This window comes from Ammospiza nelsoni, chromosome 1, assembly GCF_027579445.1.
Source record: "Ammospiza nelsoni isolate bAmmNel1 chromosome 1, bAmmNel1.pri, whole genome shotgun sequence".
Classification (NCBI taxonomy): Eukaryota; Metazoa; Chordata; class Aves; order Passeriformes; family Passerellidae; genus Ammospiza; species Ammospiza nelsoni.
Genome location: NC_080633.1, coordinates 70,488,854 through 70,515,659, shown reverse-complemented (window position 1 = coordinate 70,515,659; position 26,806 = coordinate 70,488,854). Strand labels below are relative to the sequence as shown.

General features: G+C 39.9%; 1 protein-coding gene across 2 annotated transcripts in view; it reads left to right on the top strand.

Moving 5' to 3' along the window:
- The window catches only part of GMDS (GDP-mannose 4,6-dehydratase), a 407,881-nt gene that overhangs the window by 312,772 nt on the left and 68,303 nt on the right, over nt 1-26,806 (top strand). For both annotated transcript variants that reach the window (XM_059488226.1, XM_059488218.1), the window contains exons 8-9: nt 11,294-11,412; nt 20,918-21,014. In XM_059488226.1, the coding sequence (XP_059344209.1) occupies nt 11,294-11,412; nt 20,918-21,014 (216 nt within the window). The remainder of the gene's footprint in view (nt 1-11,293; nt 11,413-20,917; nt 21,015-26,806) is intronic.

The window sequence follows — 26,806 nt, the reverse complement described above, 5'->3', positions numbered from 1 at the left end:
CCTTTTACTATGAAAGTGCCAAGTCAAATCTAATTATATAACAAATAATAAACTTCATGATGAAATTTCTGTGCTACCCTTAACTTTCTTAAAGCACTCTAGTTGCATAAATAGTATTACTCCAGCTTTACAGACAGCAGAATTTGGGCTATAAGATTAAATGCTTTAGTGGAGGCCCCAAAGAGAGTGATTAACACTGCTGAGATTGGAACACTGCTCATCATTTTGCTGGATCAAACTGAAGCCAATAAGCAGGCTGGACCTAAAGCTGGATCCTTGTAATTAGAATATGGTTTATGGTATAAAATATGGTATATTTTGTAGGATAGCTACAACAAAAAATATGCAGAACAGAGAGTTGTGTTCATGTGAAATGTGTTTTGGCTGTTGAGTTATAAATCTCTGAGAAGAAGAATAAAAAAATTGAATGAGACTTGCATATGGAAACCAGCATATAAGGGATGATGGTGTCATTGTGGTGATAAATCCATTGCATTCTGCAATGACTCATGCCTGTGCCACTGTTGTTTGCCTGAGAACAGACCTCTGGCCCTTGCCAAGTAATGTGTGTGGGAACGCTGTTCCCGGTGTCTGACCTGTGGGAGCCATTCCAGCCTTAATGGCAGGATACCTTGTGTGTGGAGTCTCGTTCATGTCCACTGGGGAGGGAGGGCTCCGAATTCGTCTGGATGTGATAGGAGCAATGACTTCTGACATGCATGTAGCAGAGATTTATTGCAAGCAAAAGTTGAAGTGTGATAATGCTACTGGGGTATTCTGTAATAATATGGTAAAACACTTGTCGTCACTTCATCTCAGGCAGTGAAAGTCAATTGTATATGCTACACAGAGACAGATAAAAAACATAAGTACACTTAAAACTTCATATGGTTTGCATTTTTCGTAACAGCTCTCCTGACTCTAATATAAGACAGGTTTTAATTTTGTTTTGGGTAAGTGGATGTGCTTACAGTCTCACACCCACAATTCCATGGCTTTAAATAGAATCGCTCCCAGGGTGCATAAAAGAACACATGCTGTTATGTGAAGGATTTATCCAGGATGCCAGGATTGTATTTATTGCTGGGAACAAACTGAATAAAATTTTCTATCCCATTCTGACACTAGCCCATGGAGAGCAGTGTATCTATGGTTTCAGTGCAGATCCTTCTCTTTCCCTGACGCAGGATTTGGTACAAATGACTGCTGTAGCAGGAACAGTAATTACTAATGATGGTGGAATCAGAATGGCCAGAGCAAGCCAAGGGAAGGTCAATGCAAAATGCCCCCCAAATGTATTTTTGAGCATGCTCAAAAGCAATCTTCACATTGCCTTTTCACATCTGCTCAGCACAGCCAGACTTCTAAAACACATCCTTTGGTTTCTGGGATCATTTTGCTGTTGCCTTTTTTTTTTTTAGCTGAGATTTCCATGCCCCAGTTTGGACCCTGAGCACAGAGGAACTCAGTCAGAGCAACGGTAGTGTTAACACTGAGGCAGCGAGTCTGTGAGGCAGATTCCTCTGTCCCAGGGCTAGGGTTAAAACCGCCAGACTCTTTGCATAAGCTGTTGTATCACATGGTGGCCGTTTTGGGTACTGTTGGCCTAAAATTGAACTTGTGACATGAGGTAAAAATAAAAAAGAAAATAAATCCCTCTGTATTGCATTACCGTATCCCTGAGGCATCAAAGTCGTGCGCTTGTCTCAGTCTGTACTCAGCCAGGAAAATTTAGTATCAAATTCCAAACTGTTGTCACCTGAAATGTTCTGGTAAAGGAAAACAAAAAAAAAAAAAAAAAATTGTACCAGGAATGATATTACTTTAGTATCTTTTTTTTCTTTTTTCAGGTGACTTCTTGTTTTTTATAGTTAGTGAAACAGTACCTGATGTGCAATTTTACTATTGTCTTATAAGTTACAATGACTTAATGGTGGAAATCTTTCTTACTTCCTACTACAGTGCACTGAAAACTGCAATAAAATCAAAAAGTGAAGTTCAGTGATGTGTTTAAGATAGAAGGCTCTTTATTTACACCGATTATTCAAAGATTCTAATTTTTAAGAGCCCAATCAATATAAATATTTTTCTCAAGAGAACTAAATTAGCATTTTAATTAAATTATTTTAGATTAATATTCAGGAATGTAACATCTTGGGAAACTAATTGCAGTCTGAGGAGAAAATGCATGATGTTCAAAAGTGTAAAGCAAGAACTCTGGAAATTTGCAGGGGAAATATAAATTTTGAAATAAATTTCAGGTTAATTTGATGTTATTAACTCACTCTTTCTCCCTGCATTTTTTTTTCAATAATACTGTTCATAAATTTTTTGTCAGTGCTCTTGCTTTGTTACTCTTATGATCCTAAAAGATTATTCTTCTTCCTCCCCAGTTATACCCTCAAACATGTATAAACATTGTGAAGTGCGGCTTTATTATGTCTGAGCCTATCTGCCTGTGCTCTGGCACTTCTCTGCTGCTCTTAGCAATTTTTTTAGAGTACAAGTAGTGGTTTAACCTGAGTCAGGGCCCGTTACTGGATAGGCACTGGGCAGACCTACAAACCTGGAGATGGGAAGCTAACAAGCTGCAGAGGCAGTTTTGACAGCCAGGACGAAAGGAAAGGAAGATTTGGAGAGAGAAAATAATTTTCTGAGTTGTGGTATGGACAACAGCATTTTTGTTTCTGTGGAGATCAGCAGTACTTTGGCCCATAGGTCATGCTGTCCCTCTACACCCTCAGAAGGAGCACAAGTCAGCTTGTGCTTAGCTGTAAGTGCTTAAGCAATCCCGGAAAGAAATAGGAGGTAAACAGGTGTTAGAAGCAGGAACCAGAATCTTTTTATAGTCAAATGTTGCACTGTAAACATTCTGTGATCAGTATCTACATTGTGATCACTATTCTGAGGCTGATAGTTCTGCTCCAGTGAACATGCCAGTACCTGACTTGAAAGCCTCATCTATTTTCTTGTGGTTAGATCATGGCCCCAACCAGCCCTTCCTGGCATGGGGCCCTAAGACTCCTCTGCCCTCACCGCAACCTGGGTACAACCCTTTACTTTAGCGGTGAGTAATCCTGTCAAATGGGAGTCTGCCTCTTTGTGAGGAGGTATTTTGTCTTACATTCATACAAAAATAGCAGGGAAAATTAATTAGGAAGGGTAAAAAGGGAGGGGAAAGCGGGTCAAATATCTTTCTGAATTGTCTGCTAGGTGGAGCCTGGGAAACATGTATTTGTTCTATAGTCTTGTCTATGTAATTCAAATCTGAGTAGTTAAAACTCTCACATACTTTCTACGATTCAAATTTTTCTTCTTTTTTCCCTCTCTCTTTAGCTTTGAATTTCTTTCCCCTTTCTCTTAAACAGAATTTAAAGAAGCTCTTTGTTAGCAATTGCAACAACATCCTCCAAAATTAAAATGAAAGAAACAGAGCATATGTGCATCCTTTCTGTATTTTTTCATTAATTTACTTTGTGTCACACATGTCACTTCCAATCTAACCACTTGAAGAATAAACAAACCATTGTGGACCTAAAAATCTGTTCAAAACTTTTTGGCAGGAAAAAAGGACTATATTAATTTTCATTGTTGGTTGAGGTTTCCCAACAAGCAGCTTTACTGTTTCTTTTTTGCCTCCAGCTAGCAACTAAAGATCAGTTATAAAACTGTATACAAATACTTCCACATATTGAAAGAACAATATTTTGACATTCAGTGACACAAGGGGAAAAAAAAAAGGAGTAATCTAGTTTTTGATAACACAATGAGAACTTTGTGTTCACCCGAGGTCCATGTGAGAAACATCATGTTGCGTTAACAGGGAAGGCTGACCTTTAAGGTTTATCTGGATTATAATTCTTGTGGTTTTTATTAATAGAGCTGCCTACTAAAGTTTCATGAGTCCTCCCTGAGATCTGTAAAACAATTTGCCTATCTACTTATGAGAGAGAAGTTAGACAGTATTTCCTAGTATTTCCTACAGATGTGAGGGCTTTTTTTTCAGAAGACATTGATATTGTTTTCCTTTGAGATGGTCCACAAAGATTATCAGGTATTTTATTATCTTAGTAACTTTGTAATTGTTGGATTATTATCTTTCAATGTATCAACTACACTCTTTCAACTTGAAAGAAAATATCATGGACCTGAACACAGCTGTGCTCTGAACAAGTTCACCTCTAGAGCCAAATCACAGAATTTGACTAAATATGCAAGCATGCTTCAAATTGCTTCTGCGGAAATTTCTCAAGTGAAGCTTCAAAAATTTCTGAGAAAATTTATAAAATTAGTCCCTATCTCATACTATCTCCTAAGAGACTTGCTGTTTGTTTACTTTCTTGGGATTCTTAAGGTAAATTGTCCATTGTTTCTTATTAAATGATGTGTTTTTTCTCTCAGAGGAAATTGTTTTCATCTCAAACCTGTTCCCATTTTATATTTTTTGTGTCAGCAATGTCTCTGGTTTGCAAATGTCACTTTTCTGAATGGAAGCAGCTGCCATGTCATAAGTACTCAATGTCTCCTCTGCATGAGCAGAAAAGACACAGCTGAAGGAAAAACTTTGTTCACAGACTTTGGAGTCCTTATGTTCAGCATTACACAGTTAAGGAAGAAGCATATCAAAATGTATTTAGACTGATGAGATCTGATAGATACTCAAATGGTGTTCAGAAGGGTTTTTCCATGAATGGGGGTTCCTTGAGCAACAGATCTTGCACCAATGCTGCGATTTTTGGTAATCTGAGAAAGCAGGATGATCACTCTTTAGAGGAAAGGAAGAGGCATGTGTCCTGCCCTTTTTGGGAAGTACCTCTGTTGCTGGAGGTTTTGAGAAAGGGTTGAGCATGTGAAGAGTCACCAATTGCAATGATAGACAGTGGCTTTAATCCTGAACTTATGTTTGCCTTTCAAATACCAACTGTGACAGCCCAGTAAGGTTTTTATTTATTGGGCGTGCACCCTTGTTTTTTAAGTAGCTGAGCAAGAAGGGCTGTAATTTAGGGGGCAAAAGGCCAGGTAATACATTGATTATGCATACTCCCATATTCCTGCTGTCACTGGCTTCTTGGGAGTATCAGCATGCCTGGCAGCACATCCCTGTGGTTTTCCTTGGCAAGAGTCTCCCTGCTGTGCTTGCCTTGACCTATAACATTGTCAGAAACAAGTACTAAAGCAATAGTCATTACTCTAGACTGAGCTCCCATTGTGGCAGGGAGCATGGGATCATACCCAGCACTTTTGTACATTGGCTGTCAGGCAGGGACAGCTTACCATTTACTCTGATCACAGCACTTTTTGCTGTGCTTCAGCTTCACTGATGTTTTTCAGCCATGTGTGCTGTGCACCTGTTGTGTGCAAAACACGTGTAAGGAGATTTTTTTTTTCCCCCTCTGCTGTGTATTATATCTAAGTCTCACTGTCTTTACATAATCTCCTTATACAACACACTGTGATGCCTACGGGGTACACCCAGGACACACCTACTCTTTTAACAGTCGCAGAAGTCAATCAGATGTGGGTGACTCAGCCCCCAGAGCAGCACAGCACCTTTTCTTCCTTCTCTGCCCCTCCAAAAGTGAGTAAACAGATAAACTGGGAGCCGGTTTGGCTTCAGAGCTCTGAGTCAATGTCCCGTCTCACTTTTCTGAGGCACGACCATCAATTGTGGTCAGTTGTGCAGCAGCTTGAGAAACCGCAGCCCGTCAGCTGGGTTGTGTCAGGAGGAGCCGGGCGATGGCATCTGGAGCTGCTCTGCATGCCAGGCCGGCAGGAAGTGCGTGGGCAGGCCAGCTCCACACGTCGCTCGGCACGGGAGATGCCAGCAGCCTCCATCAATGCCAGCGCAGTTGAGCTGGGACAATGCAGAGAGGGAGGTGGTACAATAGCCCTCTCTTTTGTGCCACGAATGGAGCAGTCCCTCATGATGCACGCAGGAACAGCAGTCATGCCAGGCCTTTGTGCTCACCATATGGGGAGAAGGCTCTCCTTTGCTCCCACATCCCTGCAAAGGCTCATCATGCTTTGGCCCAAAATGCTGAATTCTCCTTCTCAGTGGTGACCCCAGCAGGATAGCTGTGTTTGGGATCACTAGACTACCATATCCAACCCACTCAATGCTTCTGCCCACTTCTAGACAATAGAGTACGGAATACCATAAAGACAGAATTTCTATAAATGGTGATAAAGTACTGTTGGCTCTCTCCAGGTGGTGATGTTTTATGACTTAGTCAGAAATTGCTCCCTGATTGTTGACAGCCTTGAGGTAACCCATTCCTTCCGCAGTGATAAGTAAGTAGAGCTAGACATTCACCAGCCTCTGCTTCTTTGCCTCTGAAGCTCACAGACAATGCACCATGCATCAGGCTGCAACTATCTCTTCCATCTCCTAAAGTAAACATTACTGATTTGGTTTGATTTTTTTTTTCTTCATGTGTGGCAAATACAGAGTCAGAATTTCTCTGACTAGAGATAACACCTAGAAATACACGTGAAAGTGGGTTTTTTTACAGTATAGGTCTTGGAAAAAGCTGCTGTGTAGCAGTGCAAGGCAATAATAACTAGTACCAACAGGAACATTTTCTATTTATCCCATTGCGGGACCTGTTCAGTCATATTTCTTTTGGGTCTTGAATTGGATGAGACATATGAAAAGGCTTTTGAAAAAAAAGTCTTTTATTTCCAGAGCAGAAATTATCCACTGATTTAAAATAATAAAAGCTGAATTTATTTTTGCTCTTGAATAGGAAGATACCTGATTATGAGCCCATTTTAATTATACATAGTACGAGAGCATACAGTGAAACAAAAGTCTCAATATATGGAGTTAAACATAACCTCAACTACCGGATCTTTGTTACCCATGGATGACAGCCCAGTTAATAAATGTTTTCTTACTGGGGTGCTAGACTGGAAGTTAATGGTGAAACACATCTACAACATACTCTAGATTCTTGAGACAAGCAGACACTTCACAACCATAGTGACAATGGCATGCACAAAATGTATCTGTATGGGGATTGTGTTAGTCAAACTTGGATTTTCTCACTTACTAGCCCAGATGCAAACAATGCATAAGTAAAGAAATTTGGGCAGGGAGAAGACTGGTTCATGTTTGGGGTATGTTGCTTAAAAATGGTACTTACTACTGGCAGGGGTTTATATAGAGAAAAGGGTAGAGGGGAAAGATGAAAGAGGAAAGATTTTGGCAGAGGCTGGAGTTCAGGCATGCAGAACAGATACCCTAGTCCACATAATCATAAAAGTGTGTCTGCTTGCTAGACTAGTTACATGTCTCCTTTTAGCTTTCTCTCTTTGAAAGTAAATGACATAGAAGTACCTTTAGACTTTGTGACTTGCTAGACCAGAGCCAAAAAGAATTCAAAGATGAAAAATATGTTTGCCACTTTTGTCATTAAGGGAAGAGTCTAACTAAGAGACTTGAAGCCTAAATTGTTTCCATGGTAATTTTCTCCTTCTTTTAAACATCTACCCATATTTTGTTATTTGGACAGAGCAAAAAATTAGGAAGAGGGTGGCAGAACTGAAAACAAGTAATTTCTTTATTTGCTGTCAGCCCATCCAAAAAAGCCTTTACAAAGAAATGCAGGAAAATCCTCAATTCTCAGTTCCTGCAACAGAAAACTTCTTAAAATATATGACCTTGTGATGGTTAAAAGATATCCAAGAGCCAAAGCTGGGCAATGTTTTTATCCCAGTTCAGCCATGTCATGGGTCGGGTGGTTCAGCATGTGAACAGGAAGGTGAGAATGGTGAACTTTTGCCTCGGTTGTGCAGTCCATCAGAGAATAAATGGAGCAAATCACTCTGCAGCTGGATCGGGAGGTGAACGGCTGAATACCTCTCACACAGAGGCCTTTGTGTTCTGGACATGATCTAGCATTATGATGGGACACACTAGTCTGAGGCTTTGTAGCAATTACTAACCCATTATCAGGCTAGAACATGAGATCATTTATCTTCTAATTCAGAGTGTCACCTGTTCTTCATTTGCCAGTCAATAACCATTAATTACTTTCAGTGGAAATTTAAACAAAGCTTTTCCCCTCTGTTAAAACCAGTAAGCCATTCAGTAATGACAAATAAACCTGGAGCTGTATCACCCCCCTTCCTCTCATTCTCAGACTTGAGTCTGGTACAATATGAATTCTTAAAGGAAATGCCTAGAAATTCATAGGTCAAGGACCTTTATTAGTCTGATGTGAGGAGAATCACATTCCTGGCACTTGATGTAGGGAAATGATATAGCTACTGCCTGTACATGGATGTTTTATTGGTTGTCAAGGGCTGTACCTGAGGAAATATAATGTTGACTGTAAAACTTCTTCAATGTTTTTTCTCTCTTCTGGCTTGCCTTGGCAATTTTTTACAGACTGTTCACACAGACCCATTCAAAGCAACAGCATTTGGTCACCTTCCTCAAAGCAAAACAGAGCTATCACTTACTTTGTAATTTTTAGCATTTTAATTTCTTCCATACCTGATTGGATTGAGGTAATTCTAAGTGCTAACAACTGTAAATGCCAGAAAAAATAAAAGAACACACAGAGATAGACTCTCAAGTAACCATTAATCTAAACATTCTTTCCTGGTAGGATTTGAAGCAAAAATCACTTTTAGCAACTCTTTCTGCATTGTTTGATCATTTCTAAGCTGATCCTGTTGAAATTCACTGCAGTTTAAGGCGCATTGCTGAGACACTGATTGCTTGCTTTTTGAACTGGTAGACAAGAGTTGATAAATCCAAATTCATAAAACCTCATTTGGCCCAGTGTCAAAGGCTGTTTATTGTTAGGATTTTGCCACTGCCTCCTTCAGTGTAGGGTGTGATTTAGAGTAAAGGGAAACTTTCAACTCTATTTCATACTAATACAAAAAGTAATGTGTAAATATTTTAAATACTCACTGGATTGCTGAATGCCTTGGCATTGAAACTGTGTCAAAAGAATTACAATACACAGGTGTTTGAAAGTGGAGGGGTGGCAAAAATTGTTGGAAGTCTGATCCTGCTTCTGCTTAGACATATTAATATTACTTGAACAACATAGTAAATAGCAGGTGCTTATGCTAATTGCATATTAGGTCAACCAGTGTAGCATTTTTGGGTAAGGGGGAATTTTTACCAATAAATGATATTTTGTTGTTATTGCATCTCTCTCCAATGTAACTAACACAAGCATGTCAAGGCAAGAAAAGGAGTTCATTATGTACAGCAAACATCCACCAAAGCTGGAAGAAGTACCACTGCCCCTGATTGACTGATTGTCTAATGTTGGAAATCCTTTTTTCCCCAAAGAGTGCCCTCTCGTATGAGGAAGCATGTTGTTTTCAGCTGGACTGCTTAAGGAAGCCTGAATATCTATGAAATCAGGGACTAGGCTGGGAGAACCAAAACTATCACTCATCTTATAGATACTCCTGTTACCTTTCTGTGCAGCTGCTGCTACTGTGAATCTTGCAGGCTTGTCCAGTCATGAAGAAACAAAAGCTGGTGATTTACAGTGACCTCTCAAATCAGCAGGGAAACCCCAGTGTTCCAAAAAAGCTCATATGAGAGATACAAGTTAAGACATCTCCTCCCCACAAGATGAGTTTCATCAGCCATTTGGGTATTTCTGCGTCATTGGCTAGGATGTTCAATCCTGGAAAGGAAAAATAAAGTTGCTGCCATTGTCCTGCCCAGCAGGTCATCTCCCTAAAGCTCAATTTATAATTTATGTCAAGGACTTACACAGCAGTTGCCCAAAACCAAGCTTTCCATGCACATTCAAGAAGTAAAAAGGTTCATAAGGAGCATGTTAATAAAATCTTGTCCCAACTTTGGAAGATGCATAAAATAATAACCGTAAAGAAAAATGGCTCACACTTATAACCATTTAAGTGGAATGTATTGCCTTGCTATGCAGACCACTGATTTATTGAGAATAGAGGGGAAAAATTGAATATTTCAGGTGGTATTTACCAAGAGAAACTGGGCTATCCCAGAGCTTTTATTAATCTGATTTGCAGAGTATCCACTACCATCAAGGGACCTACTAAAGTTGTTTTCTTTAAAGCTGATGTGAAGAGGTCAATGCAAATAGCATCATGGATTACAATGTGAGAGGATGACAGTACTTTTTACCATATGGAGAGAGAGTTGATTTATTTTGTTTCCCTTTTCTGGTTATTTATTAAACAAGGATCGTGCCATACATGTATTCCCTTTTCCTCTCCAAAGGAAATGAAGTGTTTGCATCATTTTGATTGATCTAAAGTAATAATTATTCTGTACACCTACAGCTCCTATGCAATCAAACAGTCCAGTCACTAGAGCACTGCCTTGCACATCAGAAAATTGAAATGTACCTGTGGTGATATCTCAGACAAGTCACACATGTCTTTGAATACCTCTTTTCCATCTGTTTTCCAGCTTTCAGGCTGACTTAGCTGGCCAGCCCTCTGAGATGGCGCCCACCCATCCTTACTTTCTTGTGGGAGAGGACTCTGTGAAAGACTTTGCTGGGAATTAAAAACTGGTCCCATGAAATGCAAATATGTTGGCAGTCAGATGAAGTTTTGCTTCAAAAGATGCTGCAAAACTCTTGCTGCATGAAGAGTCCTCTGAAACTGATGTTAATGATTGTGTCACTTTTCCACCAGGGTTTTCTCATTCCTGTGTGAAAAGTTTATTCTACCATACTTTAATATTAACATTCAACACATATTCAGCAGGGAAACCAGATTAACTTGGTTAAATACCTTTTAAAATACTTACTCTTAATTAAAATCTCAGCTTAGGCAAAACAAATGTGGCAGAAGAAGCAGCTGAAAGGACCCGTATTTTCATGCTTCAGTGAGTTTGACATCATTCTGTAGCAGACAGACAACAGCACTCTGGACTGAAACATTACAAAATTTTGATCTTTTCCCTATATCAATGTCAATTCATGCAGTGCTTTAAACAAGTGAATCCGTGCTTATGAGCACTAAACCAAGTCTCAGTGTTCAAAAGTAAACATATTAAAGTCTCCCCTGCAGAAACTCCTGCTGTGAAACAAATTGAAAATCAAATACAGCACTGTTTTCTGTAATAAGAAATAATTGAACTCTTTTCAGAGTTGCACTGAACTGGTTAATAGCCACTGTGTAAAGAAAGTGCTAATTTCCCCAGCTTGGGGTATGTGTGTGTACGTGTAGTTATTTCCAAATCAAAAATGCGGTAAGACAATATCATGTACCAAAGAGGCCACTTACATGTGCACTGAATCTGACTTTGTTTATCTTTCTGCAGGCCATGTGGTTGATGTTGCAAACGGATGAGCCTGAGGACTTTGTCATAGCCACTGGGGAGGTCCACAGCGTCCGTGAATTTGTGGAAAAGTCATTTAAGCACATTGGGAAAACCATTGTGTAAGTATAAGGAGGAGAGAGTAGCCACAGGTTGAACATTTTCAGTCTCTCATATCTACTGGGATAAAACAGAGCATTTTTTGTCTACATTCTTCTTTCCCCCCCTCCCACTTTCTTCTTGTAGCATATGAGAGCTTCCATGCAGATATATCTAGTGTTGCCCCCCAGATCATAAGATAAAAAGATAGATGGGTTAATCTAAATATTTTTATCAGTCTTCATTCTTTTTTCTCCCTGTCTTGGGGTAGGGAAGCCCCTCCGAAGATGTTAGTACCAGGGTACTGATCATCACCTTCCTGCAAGAGGGGCTTTTCTGCCCAATTCCCTGTTCTGTGCCCCAGATCCCCACAGTCCTGCTCCCACCCTCTGCCATCTGAAGAGGAGGTGATACCTACCAGCCCTGTTCTTTCCAGGTGACAGCCCATCAGTCACACTGCATGGCTCATGTAGCAAACCGCTCCACATTCCTACCAGCTCTTCTCCTACTATGCCGTAGAAATGTTGAGCAGTGGGTGCAGAATGTTTACAATGCATACTCCACATAGTTTGATTGAAAATACAAAATTCCTTCCCAAGGCCGTATAATAAAACCAGGATGGCTTGGTGAGCGCTTTCTGTAATTTATATTTTTATTGTTTATTATTTTTTCAATTTCCCTCCTTCTGTATCTTCTCTGGGCCCCATGCATCAACATACCAATCTCAGCTGGAAAAGGGAGAGGAAAGCCACAGGCTCTTCCATGACGCTAGCGCCAGGGCTGTTCCTCAGGCCATCAAAGTCACTTGTGCAGCTGGTGAACTTTTGACAGGGCCAATAAGTTTTACTTGGGAACAAAAACTTGACAAATTCAATAAATATGCAGAAGTGCACAGATATATACAGTATTATTTGAACAGCCAGTGGGTGGCTGGGGAGGTAATAACATTTTCTCCTCAATGAGTTTTTAGTCTGGTTTCAATTTTTGGCATCAACTTCCAGAAAAAAAAAAATTCTGATGAGGGAGAGAGAGACCATATAAATAGTATTTCTAACCCAAAAGCTCAGTTTGGGGAATATGTTTCTCTCAATGTTTTTCACATTTCTTGATTGCAAGATGTCCCAGTAATCACACATTGTCCCATATACCTTTAGAGTACTAAGGTTTGAAAGTCTAAAGGGGAAATAGTAGGAGCTCTAATAATTGCTTTGTGTTTCTTAATTTTTCTTCTCTTTTTATAGTTTAGTTTCTTGTGTTTATAAGTTAATTCTACCTAGTAAGAACAGATAGGAAAATCCTGCAGATTCAACTGCTCCATATAAGTAAGAATTCTAGTGATTTGGAGAACTACATTGTCCCTGTCTAATATTATTTGTCAAAGCAACAATGAATGTTTGGTGAACAACTGTTTCAATTTTTTAATTTTGATTACCCACAATTAGAGTCTGATATGTAAAGGTCAGTACCTAGCTGAACGTCTTTATTTGCAGATGTTCCCTACCTCACAGTTTCTTTTGATATCACTTAATTTATCCATTACTTTAAAACTGAACCCCCTGCTTTGGTGCTGTTCTAAGAAGTCTCAGCATTTCCCAAGAGTGACAAATCAGCATGCGCTGTTCAGAAAGCAAATTAAGTCCTCAAGAAAACCTAAAGAAAACAACAAGGCCAGAAATAAAAGTGAAAGTACTTCTATTAATAGCTTCTGCTCTAGAGGGGATATTAAAGGATTACTTCAGATTTAGTTGTTCCTAACACTCAAAGTTTTGTGTCCTATTTGTTTAATTTTTTTTTGCTTACATATGGCTCCATATGGTAGATTGTGTATCATTCATGTTGATGTTTAATGCAGTCAGTATTTCAACTGAATCAGTCACAATCTGATCTCTGAAAATAACTTTACAGTATAACTCCAAATGTGAAGTAGAGCAGGTATTTTGTGTGTATGAAGGCACAGTTGCCTTTTTTTATTACTAATCAATAGCAGCAATTTGCAAAAATTGTGTAAGAACTCACATGACACTTACTGACACGGATTTTTAGGAACATAAATTGCTCTAGAAATGCGGGCTTGGTTTTCTATTCCCGTTGGCTCTTCTAAGTTTTTCTTTCCTATGAATAAATTTTTAATTCCTAAGCCATTTACAGGTGATATATAAGTAACTATACATATGGGGACTGAGGTGACATTTTGAGTGCTAGTGATAATTTTGTTGCTGATCCTTTTGACAGTGGTGTAACTCTGAACATTTTGCATGCAGCCTGTTCAGATAAACCTTTCCCCCTGCTCCCAAGGCGAGAATAACATTACAATATACCCACTACTCATCCTGTAGCCATTGCTCATCTTTCAAATTGCACTAAATGTAAAATATTCCTCAGGATTTGGGAAGTTTTGTTAAGAACCTCCATAGTTTTTCCAGGTGTCAGCCTGACCCATGCTTTTGCAGCACACACACATGGTCCTTGGCCAGCTGTCTGGTAACCTCTGTCTGGCAACCTTTCTTTGAAAGCCCCAATGAATTTCTACTCCCACCTCCTCCAGTTTGAATATATCTCCTTCAGGGAGTAGCCTGGCAGAAAAACCCTCCCTTTTAGCATTGTGAGACCCCACTGGTGAGTCCCATTTATCTGTTACTTTTCAGTTTATGAGGCACATAAGAACCAATGCACCGGAGTGCAACAGCTAAACAAGTTCCCTCAAGGATGGCTCCCTTTTTCCTATTACTGTTCCTCAAAGTTTCGTTGAGTTATCTGAGGTTTCTGGGGGTTTTTTGCAGGATTGCAGGTATTCTGAAATTTTTCAACCTCAAAAACTTATCTGAGAGATTTCCAGCAGCCTTTTCCACTGCTACAAGCAATGGCACAGCTGCCTAGTACTGCTGTACAACCCAACTCTCAAAATTGATGAAATGATGGAGTAAATGTCCAGGATAGATGTCAAGGCAAACAAAAGTTGGCAGAGCTCAAACCACATCTGAGAAAACTGGGCACATGTGCAGGGGCTCTTCACTACCCCTACTTTGTGCTTTGTCAAAGTTGCAAATGTAAAATCTTAGCTGTCACATCATGATACTGCAGTAGAGAACAGAAAAAAAGAGATCCTGGCTGCCTCATCAACCAACTAAAAATATTTCTTTTATTTTTTTAGGTATTTTGTCTTCCTAACAATTCACATTAACTTGTACAGCTGAAAATCCAGGACAGCCTAAAAAGTCTTTCCAAGAACATAACATAATATTCTGTCCTAGCCAGTCATTAGCACATGTCAGGACTATGTCTTCTAGCCAAAACAAGAGAGAGGGAAACTTCACTACATTTTTGTAACTAATAAAATGTACAGCTGCAATGAGACTGATTCTCTCTCTGAAATGGACTGTGAAGTGTTCATGGAAGTTTATCTTCCTGGGGTGGATGTTTTCCTCTTACTTTTTTTTTTCAAGGGAGAAATTTCAAATTATATTTATATAGTCCTCTGAATCATTCAAATTCAGTCCTTTGTACTAACAGGAAAGCCTCAGAGCTACAAATATTTTTCCCCTGTAAGGATTACATTTTTTTTTCTTTTACTTTCCCTTCTGCCCATTACTAATTAAGTGCTACTTGGGGGAAACACTTCCCGCCTATAATTTGAACTTCAGCAGGGTAAACGAAACAGGCAAACGCTTGTCTTGACTAATTTTCTGCCATTAATCATATTAAATTAGAACAGGATTGCAAAGATAGCCTGAAACCACTACAGCACTCAGAGTTCTTTGCAGACTGCTACAAAGGCTCCTGTCTGCAAATGTGGAAACTAAAAAAAAAAAAAAAAACAGAAAAGGAAAGGAAAAAAAAAGAAAACCTGTTCAAGCTACAGAAAGATTTATTGTGGTTTTTATTAACATAAAAATGCGTGCACATTTGTTACGGAAATATTCATTGCTTCCAGGATCAGAATTAATTCAGAAAAAAACAAATATTTTACTCTAGTCATTTGGTTCCACATACAAATTTTATCTTGACTAACATACTAGTTGGTCTTATAAAAGATCAGCCTAAAAAGGGGAAGTTTGCAGATAAGCTATAAGGTCTTCTGAGGTGAACTCCTGTGGCTTCTTCAGTGACAGTGAGGGTTGAACTGAGATTGAATTGAGGGAGGAGAGTTTTTCTGGTTTGTTACTTGGGGGTTTTTTGTTTGTTTGTTTTTTTCTTTTTATCTTAAAATGGAAGGCTGGGTTACAGAAACACATGAGATTTGAAGGACTGCTGTAAGAATGGAAGGCATGTGGGGCATGGAGGAGGAGCCATCGGCAGTCATCAGCAAAACAGCTGCTATTTCCAGATCTGGCTTTTGCCCACCAAAAATTGCTGGCTGGCCAGTGCTGTGTGTCATATTTAAATCAGAAAATAAAATTTAAAGCTTTCAGATGAAGAGGAAGGGAACAGAATCTCGTACAGCAACCGGAGGCATTTTGAAGAGCAGTAGTGGAAAGGAACCCAGCCATATCAGTGAAGAGTGCTGGCCTGGGTGAACCCTCACAAAAAAGAGTCCTCATTTAGGACTTCATCAGCTTTGTCATCATTCTCAAAAAAGAGTATATATTTCAGGGGCATTTAACCCACCTCAACTGGAGAATTAATTCTTTCAGCTGAGCATGCCCTCATTACTTTCTCATTGATACAAGGCTTTATCTGCAGGCAGATGCAATAACTGTTTCAGAACTGAAATTAAGGGTTGAAGACTATAAGAGTCTAATTATCTGACTACATAGGAGATATGAGGGTTTCTCCAGTAGAAAGACTAGGTAAGAATGAAATATGGTGTTTCATGGGAAATTCCATATATCTCACCCTGAAATTAAAATATTTGTCACAAATGCAATTTGGAAAAAAACCTGATGTGAGGTCAGTTGGACTCGTTTGTTTTTTCCCTAACCTCCACTTAAAGACAGAATAACTGAAGTAAGAAGTTTTTAAGCCATTCTAAAGAAAAAAAATCCATTCTTAAAATGTAAAAGCTTCTCTTTTAGATAATATAATTTGTGTCAGGCTAAGACTAATGGAACTTACTTGAAACCAAAACTTTTCTTTCCATAATGCTTTAATTTTCACAGAAGCATTAATATTCTTTGAGAAAACATTTTCTTCCCAACACCAACTTTCACAAATTGGAGTAAAGGGACAGAGTTTCAAAAGGTTTCCAATGAACTGGAAAGAATTAAAAAAAATAAAAGAAACAAAAAATAGGAAGTCTAGCATGTATTTTTTATTGTCTTGTAATATGGGGAGTAGCAATTTTTATGCAATATACTATTGGACTAGTAAAAAAAAAAAAAAAAAGACTACCTGATTCATCAGAGCTTTTGAAACAAAAAAATATACATTCCTTTATGGTAGCATGCTTTTGATTTAAGCACAAGGTCATGGTTAAGCAATCCCAGTATCTATGATTACTTTGATGTTTCAGAGCTGCTGGCAAGGTTGGTGGTTGAGTTGGTGGCAAAGGAACATATGAAGAGTCATATTTAAAGTTTCCCAACAAAAGACTACCCTCAAAAATATATTAATGGTCTGTTATATGGTGTCAGTTTTGCTATTTATAATGTACCAGGACAGAATTATGTGCTTTGGCCTAATTTTGTGTGTAGCAGAAATCAGGCCACAGATCTGAGAAACCTACACAAACGGTATATCATATTAGCTGTGGAGGAAAAGCAAAATCTTCATACAATTTTATTTTTATTTAATTTACTGTTCAGTTTCAAATGTTAAAATATTTTCTATTGGCATTTATTTCATAAATGTGATCCTTCATAAAGGTGATCATGATAGCTTTATTTTTCATAAAGAAGCTGAGCAGCTGTAGGCTTTAGTGGGTTTCAATATTTTTTTAAATGCTATGGGTTTTGTTTCTATGTAAAGATCAAGCAAGGAGATAAAATGCATATTCTTGTTCAGTTTACCTCTGCTTCTGTGGCAATTTTCATTTTTTTTTTATTTCTTCACCACCTCAAAAATATATGTACTTCGACTTGTTTCCTCCTCAGTTACAGCCAGACCATTTGGTCCATTTGCAGTGCTATTCCCACCCCTCCTCAATTATCCTGGCTCCCCTGTTTCCTTTCCTGCCCACCTCACACCCTACCAGGTGGGTACCCCAGCTTTTCATCCTCATAAATTCTTCTATACCTCTGAGAGTTTTCATTGCTTGAAGCTTGGTCTCTCACTGAATAGTTATAAGAAATGAAAAATAATTGGAACACCCAAAAATAAAAAAGCCAAAGAAGCATTCATCAACACTGACAATAAGTATTGTAACAATAGCAATATGTTAATGATAATAGATATGAAATTAGCCATAAATTAAATGCAATCCATCCCACTGTAAATCCAGAGTTTAAAAGCTCTTGGTGTGAAGAACTTTTGAGGAAAGTACACCTGCTCGTGCATTTGAATCTTAATTTTATGGAAAATTGTGAGGTCACTGATAGCAGTGGAAAATCAAAGCATTATGGAAGTTTTAGTTTCAGTAAAGTTTTAGTTTCAGTAAGTTCCATTAGTGTTAGCCTGACACAAATTATATTAATAATATCTAAAAGAGAGGCATTTTCAGAACGGATTATTTTTCTTTCTTTCTTTCTTTCTTTCAGAATGGCTTAAAAAATTCTAACTTAAGTTATCCTGTCTTTAAGTGGAGGTTAGGAAATAAACAAAACAGTCCAACTGACCTGACACCAGGTACTTTCCAAATTGCATTTGTGACAAATATTTTGATTTCAGGGGTGAGATATATGGAATTTACCAAGAAACACCATGGCTGACCATTGACCATCACCCCGAGCAATCCCAAAGCACCCACCTCAGTCAGCGAGGCACTCGACATGCAAGTGTAGATGCAAAGGGCACCAAGCGTGCTTTGTCAGGAGCAGTTCCATGGTCTCACCCATCCTTCTCCAGGTGCAGGACACGCTGGCACACGGCTGGGGCCACCAGCTGTGACGGGAAGCCCATCCCTTGGTGCAGTGGGAGGGTGAAGCCAGGCAGCGTGGGGCAGGCAGCGGCCTCACTGCAGAGGCTCCAGGAGCAGCGTTCTGTGCAAATCCTGCACCAGGCCACGGGGGCTCTGGGCTTGGCACCAGCTGGGCTTGGGGGAATCCACTCCCAGTCCTCCATAAATCTAGCCCAGTCCTAAATTCCTCCAGCCAGGGATCCATTGTGTTTCCCCCAGTTTACACAAGGCTGTTTTGGTGCCTGTGTGGGCATCTGCCCTGCGGAGCAGCAAGCTGGGTAGTCTTTGTGGCTGGAGCTAGCAGAAACCACAGCACAACGTGAGGGTTCCCCATGCCCCTCTCCGCCATGCTCATGCTTCAGGATAATTTGGTGTGACATTTTCCAGTTAACAATTCTGACTGCAATTTGGCTATAAATTAAGGATGGTTTCGGTGTGGTTTTTTTCTCTTGCCTTGTGGTTTGAGGGATAGGGGAGGGGGAGTTGGTTGGCAAAATGGATGTCTTGGTCCTGGTGTCAGGCTGGCCCCCACACAGTCCCTTTTATCAGCTGTATGATGATCCCAGCTGTGAGCATCGAGGTGCCAGGAGTAATTAGAAGCGCAGCTATCAAATGTTACTTTGTTCACAATGAGGAGCACTTCTCTCTTTTTTTTTTTCCTTCTCCTTGTGAACTTTTCACATTACTGGGCTGAACAAAACGGGTGGAGATTTCTCCTCAAGCTATTTCTATTGTTATATAACTTTGATAGCGACATTAAGTGAGTCTTTGCTGGCTGGCTGAGCCTTCTGGAGCCTTTTGGGTGTTAAATGGGGTTCTCTGCTCAGTGACCTCCAACAAGAGCTGACGTCTCCTGATCTAAGAGCTTCCTGTTGTTTTACTGGTGACGGTTGGTTTTCTATTAAGCTCATTTGAGTCCTGCACATTTTTACCCTCTGCCCTTTAAAGGGAGGGACTAATGTTAGTTTTGGCTTCTGAATGAAAACTTCGCAGTTCAGGCTCACAACAGAGCAACTGCAAAAAAAAAAAAAAGGAGAAGGAAGAAAATTTAAATTATAAATCGTCTTTGGCATCATGGCATGCCCCATTAACAGCTGACTTCACTGTCACTATTATCTGTAGGACATTATTTCAATGTCAAATGTTCCCAGTATCAAGCATCCTACAGGCTTTGCTAGTCATTCAAAAGTCATGAGCTGTGCTTAAAAATTTGTGAGATTTAAGAACTTGCAATAATGCATATTTCTGCCTTTCAGTGTTAAACCTTCATGGGTACACAGAGGTCACATTTTCAGACTTTTCTCCGTAGCCCTCAGGGCTAGAAACTCCAAAATGAAGGCTGAGATTGTCAAAGAATTAAATTCTTCTAGGAGCTTGAGGGGGCAGGGGGGCAAGGAGAAATCATATCAGTGACAAAATCCCAAGAGCTGGGAGAAAAATTAGTAAGTGGGACACTAGGGGTGCTATTATTTCCTTGCTGGTGACTGAGGCTAAATAGCCTAAATCACAGTGCTGCTTTAATTTATACAGATTTTACTTTAACATTAAAAAAGCTAGAGAATTTCATCATCATATTCTTAAGCCAAGCTGCTTCAGAGCCCCATGGTACATATATATGCTTAAAAGCAAAACGCAAAGAGAGGATAGAATTTCAATCATAACTCTGGATTTTGTGCATTCAGTGGATGATGTTTGATGCGCTGATGTACATTCCTACACATGTCATCTGGAGCATTTATTTGGAGTGGGAGCACTGTCCCCAGGCTTCCAGGCTGCAGCCTGACCTCCCCAAAGGCAGAGCTGTTCACCCACCAAGCCATTCCTCTTCTGCTGCTCCTGAAACCAGGACAGTCCCCAAGAAAATAATTCACAACGCAATCAGATCACATGAATTACTGCAAATTGCAGGCTGTTCAACACATATGAAACTAATTTGGACTGAGGGAACTGGCTTTCAGCTCACAGGTAGCCAGTAGAGTTTATAATACATGTATGTGGACTGCCATGTCGAGGTAGGACTGAAAACCCAAGAACTGTTTTTGTTTTGTTTAGTTTTTTCTAGTTAAGCACAAATTAAATTATGCAGCTTAATGCTATTCAAACAGAGCTTCACCTCTATAAAATTAACAGATTAAAGAGTTCCTGAAAGTATTGGCCAAAATACAAGAATTAAAAGTATTTTAAGAAAACAGCTTTGAATGAATCCACAAATGAAAAACCTCACTGTCATATTTATTTACAGATACATGAGACATTATGAAATCAGGGCATTTTATTTTCCCTTAGCATTATGTGTTTAATTTGGAAGTCCTGTATTTTAGACCTTCCACTGAATCAAAAACCAAAACAAAGACTTCAAAAGCCATTGTTACTCTATTCAAGTCTAAACTCTCCCTTTGTTCCTTTAGCTAATGAGTTTATACTGTCCTGCAGGGAGAATTGACACCAGCCTCAAGTAAATGAAAGCAGGCCAAATGTTGGTAAGATCAGAGCACTAAAGTAATTATGGGTTGATTAAATGTTTATCTTCTTTACAGGTGGGAAGGGAAGAATGAGAATGAAGTGGGACGATGCAAAGAGACTGGCAAGATTCATGTGACAGTCAATCACAAGTACTACAGGCCAACTGAAGTGGTAAGAAAATGCCCTCTCTTAGCTTTGCAAATGAATAATCCAATCACTCAGCCAATAAATTGCTGCATTTGGCCAGCAGTCTGTGAAAACGGGTTAATTGCACTCCTGCTGCCAGCTTTTAGAGCTCCAAATTAGCCTGCTTGCTGGCCCCTCACAGCCAGCAAGAAACAAGGAGCAGGCGGGAGGAGCGGATGGCCCTCGCACAGGGACACTGCTGCTCTTTGGTCACCCTCCCGAGTGGGAGAGACAGTGCTGAGGGGCTAAAACATCATATGGGAAACACAACAAAGCATAAACCAGCTCTTTGTGAATGGGAATACGGGCATCTCTTCTCCAGCTGCAAGCAGGGAAAGCAGAAGGAGGCCACGGATGGGTTTGGTTATGAAGTTCCACCCTCTGTGCTTTCACTGTAGTGTTTCAGCTCCAGCCACTGAGTGTCCTCTGTCCAGCTTACATCTGGGTGGGTAACTGGGGGTGCTGCAAAATCCTGTTTTAGATGTGCTTGTATGCTTTGGAGGGTCCCACTCAGCAAATGCCCATTTGCAGAACATATCTTTACTCCCAGGAATGTTTCAGTGAAATCTGCTAAGCCAGCACATGCTGCTGGCTGGACCAAATCCCTAATCCCTGTGCTCCAATCACCTAGTGAGGATTCTGGGAGAGGGGGAAAACCCAGCAGTATTTCCAGGTCAGGCAGGATGGTGGCAATACACAGAGATGGTACAGGATGAAGCCTGGTTTCAGGACACAGGGAACAATAGCCCCAATTGTGCTATTTGGGAGTGGGTGTACCCAGGAGAGGATTTCTCCTCTCCTGGGGAAAGTGACACGAGCCCCACTGGCTGCTGACACAGCATCATCTGTCAGTGTGCCCATTCAGAAGAGCTGTGTGATTCAAGCAAGGGGGTGACAAGAGCACCTTTGTGTTGCTGACACAGATTGCAGGGTGGGAGTAGGGGGCTGCTGCTTGGCAGTGGGCATGGGTTCTAAAACTGAAATTCAGAGGCGCATAGAGACTTTCATGTTTGTTAAAAAGGGCTGGACCTGTGTATCAGAATCAAATGCTAGGAAGTCATTAAGAGCTGTCTGTCATTCTGTGCTGTGGTAAGGTGTCAGGGTGATAAGGAGGACAGAGACAAAAGGACTTGCGAAACAGGAAAAGGACACTTGACCCAACAAGTCTGTGCTTTGTGAGACCCACTTTCCTGCTTTGTCATACCTCTTACTAGCAAGTACGTGTTCACTCCTCAAAATTCATGATTAGTATGCAGCTCTTTGGAAGTCTTCACTGTAGTTTAACGTTATTCATGCGCTCAGATGTTTTCTGCTGAAACAGTGCTGCCCGTGGTCCTCTTCGTCTGTGTCCCTATTGGTGTCCCTCTGGGAACACAGTTTCTGGATTTTAAATTCAGCTAATTATAATTACTGTTTTGGGAAGGTGCATAAGCACACATCCCTCAGGAATACTCAACATTTCTAGTGGCTCCATACATGAGAATAGGGAGGAATTCAAATACAGAGTGGAATGTGGGCTTGGAATAGGGCTGTGTATAGCCACAGGAGATGTCTGATGCTTATCTGAAATTACCTGGTTTCTCATGGCACAGCTTCCCTTGAATGAGGGCCCCATCTCTATCTTCCAGTACCCTCATCTTGCCTTGCTTTTAATGAAGTCCCAACTTGGTTCCTGTCTGTTCTTCCTTCCTGTTCTGTGGAACCCAGGAAGGCTGTGAAGCTGCTCAAGTGTGATCAAGGTAGAAGCACAAAGTGAAGTACCTTTGTCCTAAGGAGCATGCAGAGGAACTCTGGGGGAACTCTTCTATGAAGAGATGTGGTATCCTTTTTCTGCCCTCAGTTTCATTTTTAGATCATCTCAGGATGGATAACCAGAATCGCTTTCTCCTTTTTGTTTTTAATTCTAATTTGATTTCCATTCCTTGCCAAAGGCAGGCAAACTACTGTTTGTTTCATTCAGGGAATCACATCTGTGCAATTCAAAATACTGGACCAAAACCCAATCCATCAAGAAAGCAAGGAAGAGCAATGAAATAACTACAGTGTACTGACAGCATGTGTCCCCTGCTGCCACTTGCACCAATACTGCCAAAGGCAAGAAAGCCTCAGGTTGACATTTTGGGAGGAGGCTTAGCCAGTTCAGTTAACAGCAATTCTGTTGTTGAATCACAGCTGACACAGAAAATCTGATGCTCAGATTCTCATGTCTTATTTGGAAACATTTCTGTCTGTCTGTCTCTCTAAAATTTAACATGGTATTCTGGAAATTGAAAATAAACTTAATTTAATCTTGTGTACAGTCAGTTCTGACAGTGCCAATACATTCATTTGAAAACACATTTGTTTTCTTCAGTTAGTGATCCCTGGGGTCAAGGCCTCCCATTGAAAAGCTTAGCTGTACTGAAGAAGAAACCTTGAAATGTGAGACAGTCTTCTGGTCAAACTAAGTAGACCCTTTGAATGTCTTGGCTCTAAATCTCTTCACTCTGCTTTTGACTGCTGTGGGGCCCCTTGATATTTACTGGCCTTGGGAATTGTTCCTGCTAATGCTTCTAATGCCTGTCTCTCTCCTTCCTTCCTTGTCTCTTGCCAAATGCAAACCTATCAGTATCATTTCTTTCAGCTTTTATCGAATTCCTATCAGTATATTTTCTGACCCTTTTAAAATGCTTTTGGAGGCTAACCTGCTGCATGGATTGGGGGAAAATTTTTGTTTGTTCCTTTCTTAAAATGAACAATTTTCACAGGAGCTTCACAGCAAGATTGCTTTCTATACTTAACTCGATACACTACAAAAGGTGCTTTCACTTATTTTGCAAGCTTTTTAAGCACACGGCTAGAAAAGTCATGCTTTACCTTTACCTTTGGCTCTAGGCATGTAAAGATCAGTTTCCAGTACTGTTTACTCACCTGAGAAATGTAGGTACTTCAGAAATTATATCATTAGTCTTTTCTACTTACAGTCAGAATATTCATATTGTACGTAGGCAATTTAGTGGGTACTTGGATTTAAATAATCTATTTGGCATTCACAAAAATAATGCTAAAATAATTTTCATTTTTTTCAAAAGTTAAAACTGAAATTCAATAAGCTTCTTGGTGAGCTAGAAACAAGCAGCCCTGCAGCACATAATGTCATAAGCATCAGGTCTCTCAACCCCAGAAGTTGGGTAGCTTTTACAGAGTTAGGGTCTGTCTTTAATTTTCTTATCTTTCAGCAGGACAATTACTATTAATTTGTATGCTTGAATTTCCCCCCAAGAAATGCACAATTTATTCTAATTAAATTTTGCCCATTAAGGTGTTTGAATTAAAGTACTTCTATTATTTTTGCATGGCAGAAATTAAGCTAACAGTTTTATAGGTGCTTCCTTCATTTCATTGCATTTTCCTGCAACAGTGAAGATTAAGTCCAGGTCTCACTCGTCTGTCTTGTCATCACAGAACTTAGATGTATATATTTCTCAGTTAGGAGTTTATGTCACTGTTTGAAAGGGGAAAATAAAAGAAGCCTTTTAGCCATGTGTAGATGTTGTTTTTTCTCCAAATCTAATATTCTGCATGTGTAACAGAGAATTCTTCCCCTTTTCTCCCACCTGTTTCTGCAGTTGTCCTACAGCTTGTCTGGCATAGGAACTGCAGGTTGGATCTGTGCTTCACATTTGTTATGGGCTGGCGTGGCTGTAACTCTGAGCATGTGCACACATCATCAATGCAAATTTCCTTCCTTTAAGCAAGCTTGGAAACTCTGTCACAATGTGATGCTAATATTTAAGTAGTCATCTGGCCTCTTATTATTCTTCTTCAAAGGAAAAAAGGGCATGCTAACTTGCTAACGTCTTCCTCTTGTTATCCGCCTTAAGCAATTTTTCTCCCAGTTCTTTCTAGCACAGATATAATTGAAATATATATATAAATATATATATATGAGATGTATATTTATATATATAAAGTCCTATGTGTGTCACTTATATTAAATTGTCCTTCTAAAGTCCTATGTGTAACACTTATTCTAAATTTTGCATTTTTGCTTAACTGTGTTTGGCCTCAGTTACCCTTTTTCCTCCTCGGAATTAAGCAGGACGGCTTTAAATTTCAGTCTCTTCAGATGTTTTTTAAAAATTCAGCTCTGTGTTTCCCATGTTTCATAGGATTCCAGTAAAAATTCCTTGGGGCATATCACATTCTCCCCAAGTCAGCTTTCTTAAAGTCAAAAACATTTCTGAACTCCTCTAAGTGCTCCTGCCCTAAAGAGCATTTAGAGTCTAATGAAACCATGATCACAAACCCCTAAATGCCCCACACTTCCACTTCAGTTTTCATACAAGTTTCATTTCCTACTCTTAAGTTCAGAGCTGCCTGTGACTGTAAACTGTTCAGATATCTGCACGAGGAAACACGTGCTTCCCCTCCTCAAGGATCTTTTTGCTCATCAATGTCAATATGTGGCCTTTATTAACACTCATGAAAATGAAATGGGAGCATTCAAGGAAGAATAATCTTCAGATTATTTTCCTGTCTATTTTCCTCTAGCAGTCAGGTAAAGAAGTTGTGAACTGTCATAAAACTGACAGCCTTCTCTTATCTGTTTTCTTTCCTCCTTGTTCTGAAAATGTCAACATCTGAGAACTATTGCCTCTGCTGTCCTTAATTCTCCTGCAAACTGACTTTGCTTCTGTCTCAGCCAAAATGTTTATATTGTTCCTTACTTTAATCTCAACATTATCTCTGCATTGCTTTGCCATCCTCTTCCTTTTATTTGTCCCTCCTGCCAATAAAACCTGCAGTAGATTGTTTGTTTGTTTTAGTTAAGGCCTTACATATCAGGCATTTCAGAGGTATCTCTGAAAATATACATGTCAAATTCAGTCAAGTAAAATAATGATCAGTAGTAACTTGTCTCTATAGTATCTAAGAGGCACTTAACATATTTTAAATATTTCTCAGCAAGCATGAGAGAAAGGGTTTGTAGAAAAATAGCATCACTGTGTTTCTGCCTCTGAAACATGTATGGCAGAGCAGACTGCATGGCTTGAGTGATACCATTAAGCAGCGGCAAAGCTGGGGGAGAGCCTGATGGCATTGTCATTCCTAGGGGATGCCACCATCCTTGAACGGATAGCTTTCTGCATTTTTCATCTCATCCTGATTTTGTTCATTTCGGTTCTTCCTTAGAAGAAAGGAAGATCATAATTGCAATCAAGTTTTCCTTTCAATATGTCACCAAGCTGGAGAAGATTCAGCAGGCTCATGTCCAGTCTTGCTCCATGTCTTGTTTAATCCTCTCAACAGACGCTTAGCAGGAGCCCTAGCTTACCTCCTTTCTAGTAGGAGCAGATACCTAGTATGTGCCCCTCCAGGCCTCCCACACAGATTCTGACTTTTTGCCTCACAATTAGCTCATTACATCAGAATTAGACCGGCGCATCCAGTAAAGGAATCCCTCTGGACATCACTGCTCACACACTGTGCTTTACTCAGTTGCTTCTCTTTGCGTCATCCTGCACCTCCTCTGCTGTGCCTCCAACAAAACATTTCTCTGGCAACTTCTACAGCCGGCTCTGTTGCCCTTCTTCTTTCACCACCTCTTTCTTTGCTGTCATTCCTGAGGGTTTGAAACCAGCCATGTGTCATCTGTGACCTTCACATCTTCATTGATCTTCCTGAGACTCTCCGAGTCTGCTTTCCCACCCCCTAATGCCACAACCATATGACAAGACTAGCCAGAGGAAGAGGGTGTCCTTACCTCCTGGGGTCTAGGTTGGAGTTTGGCTTTT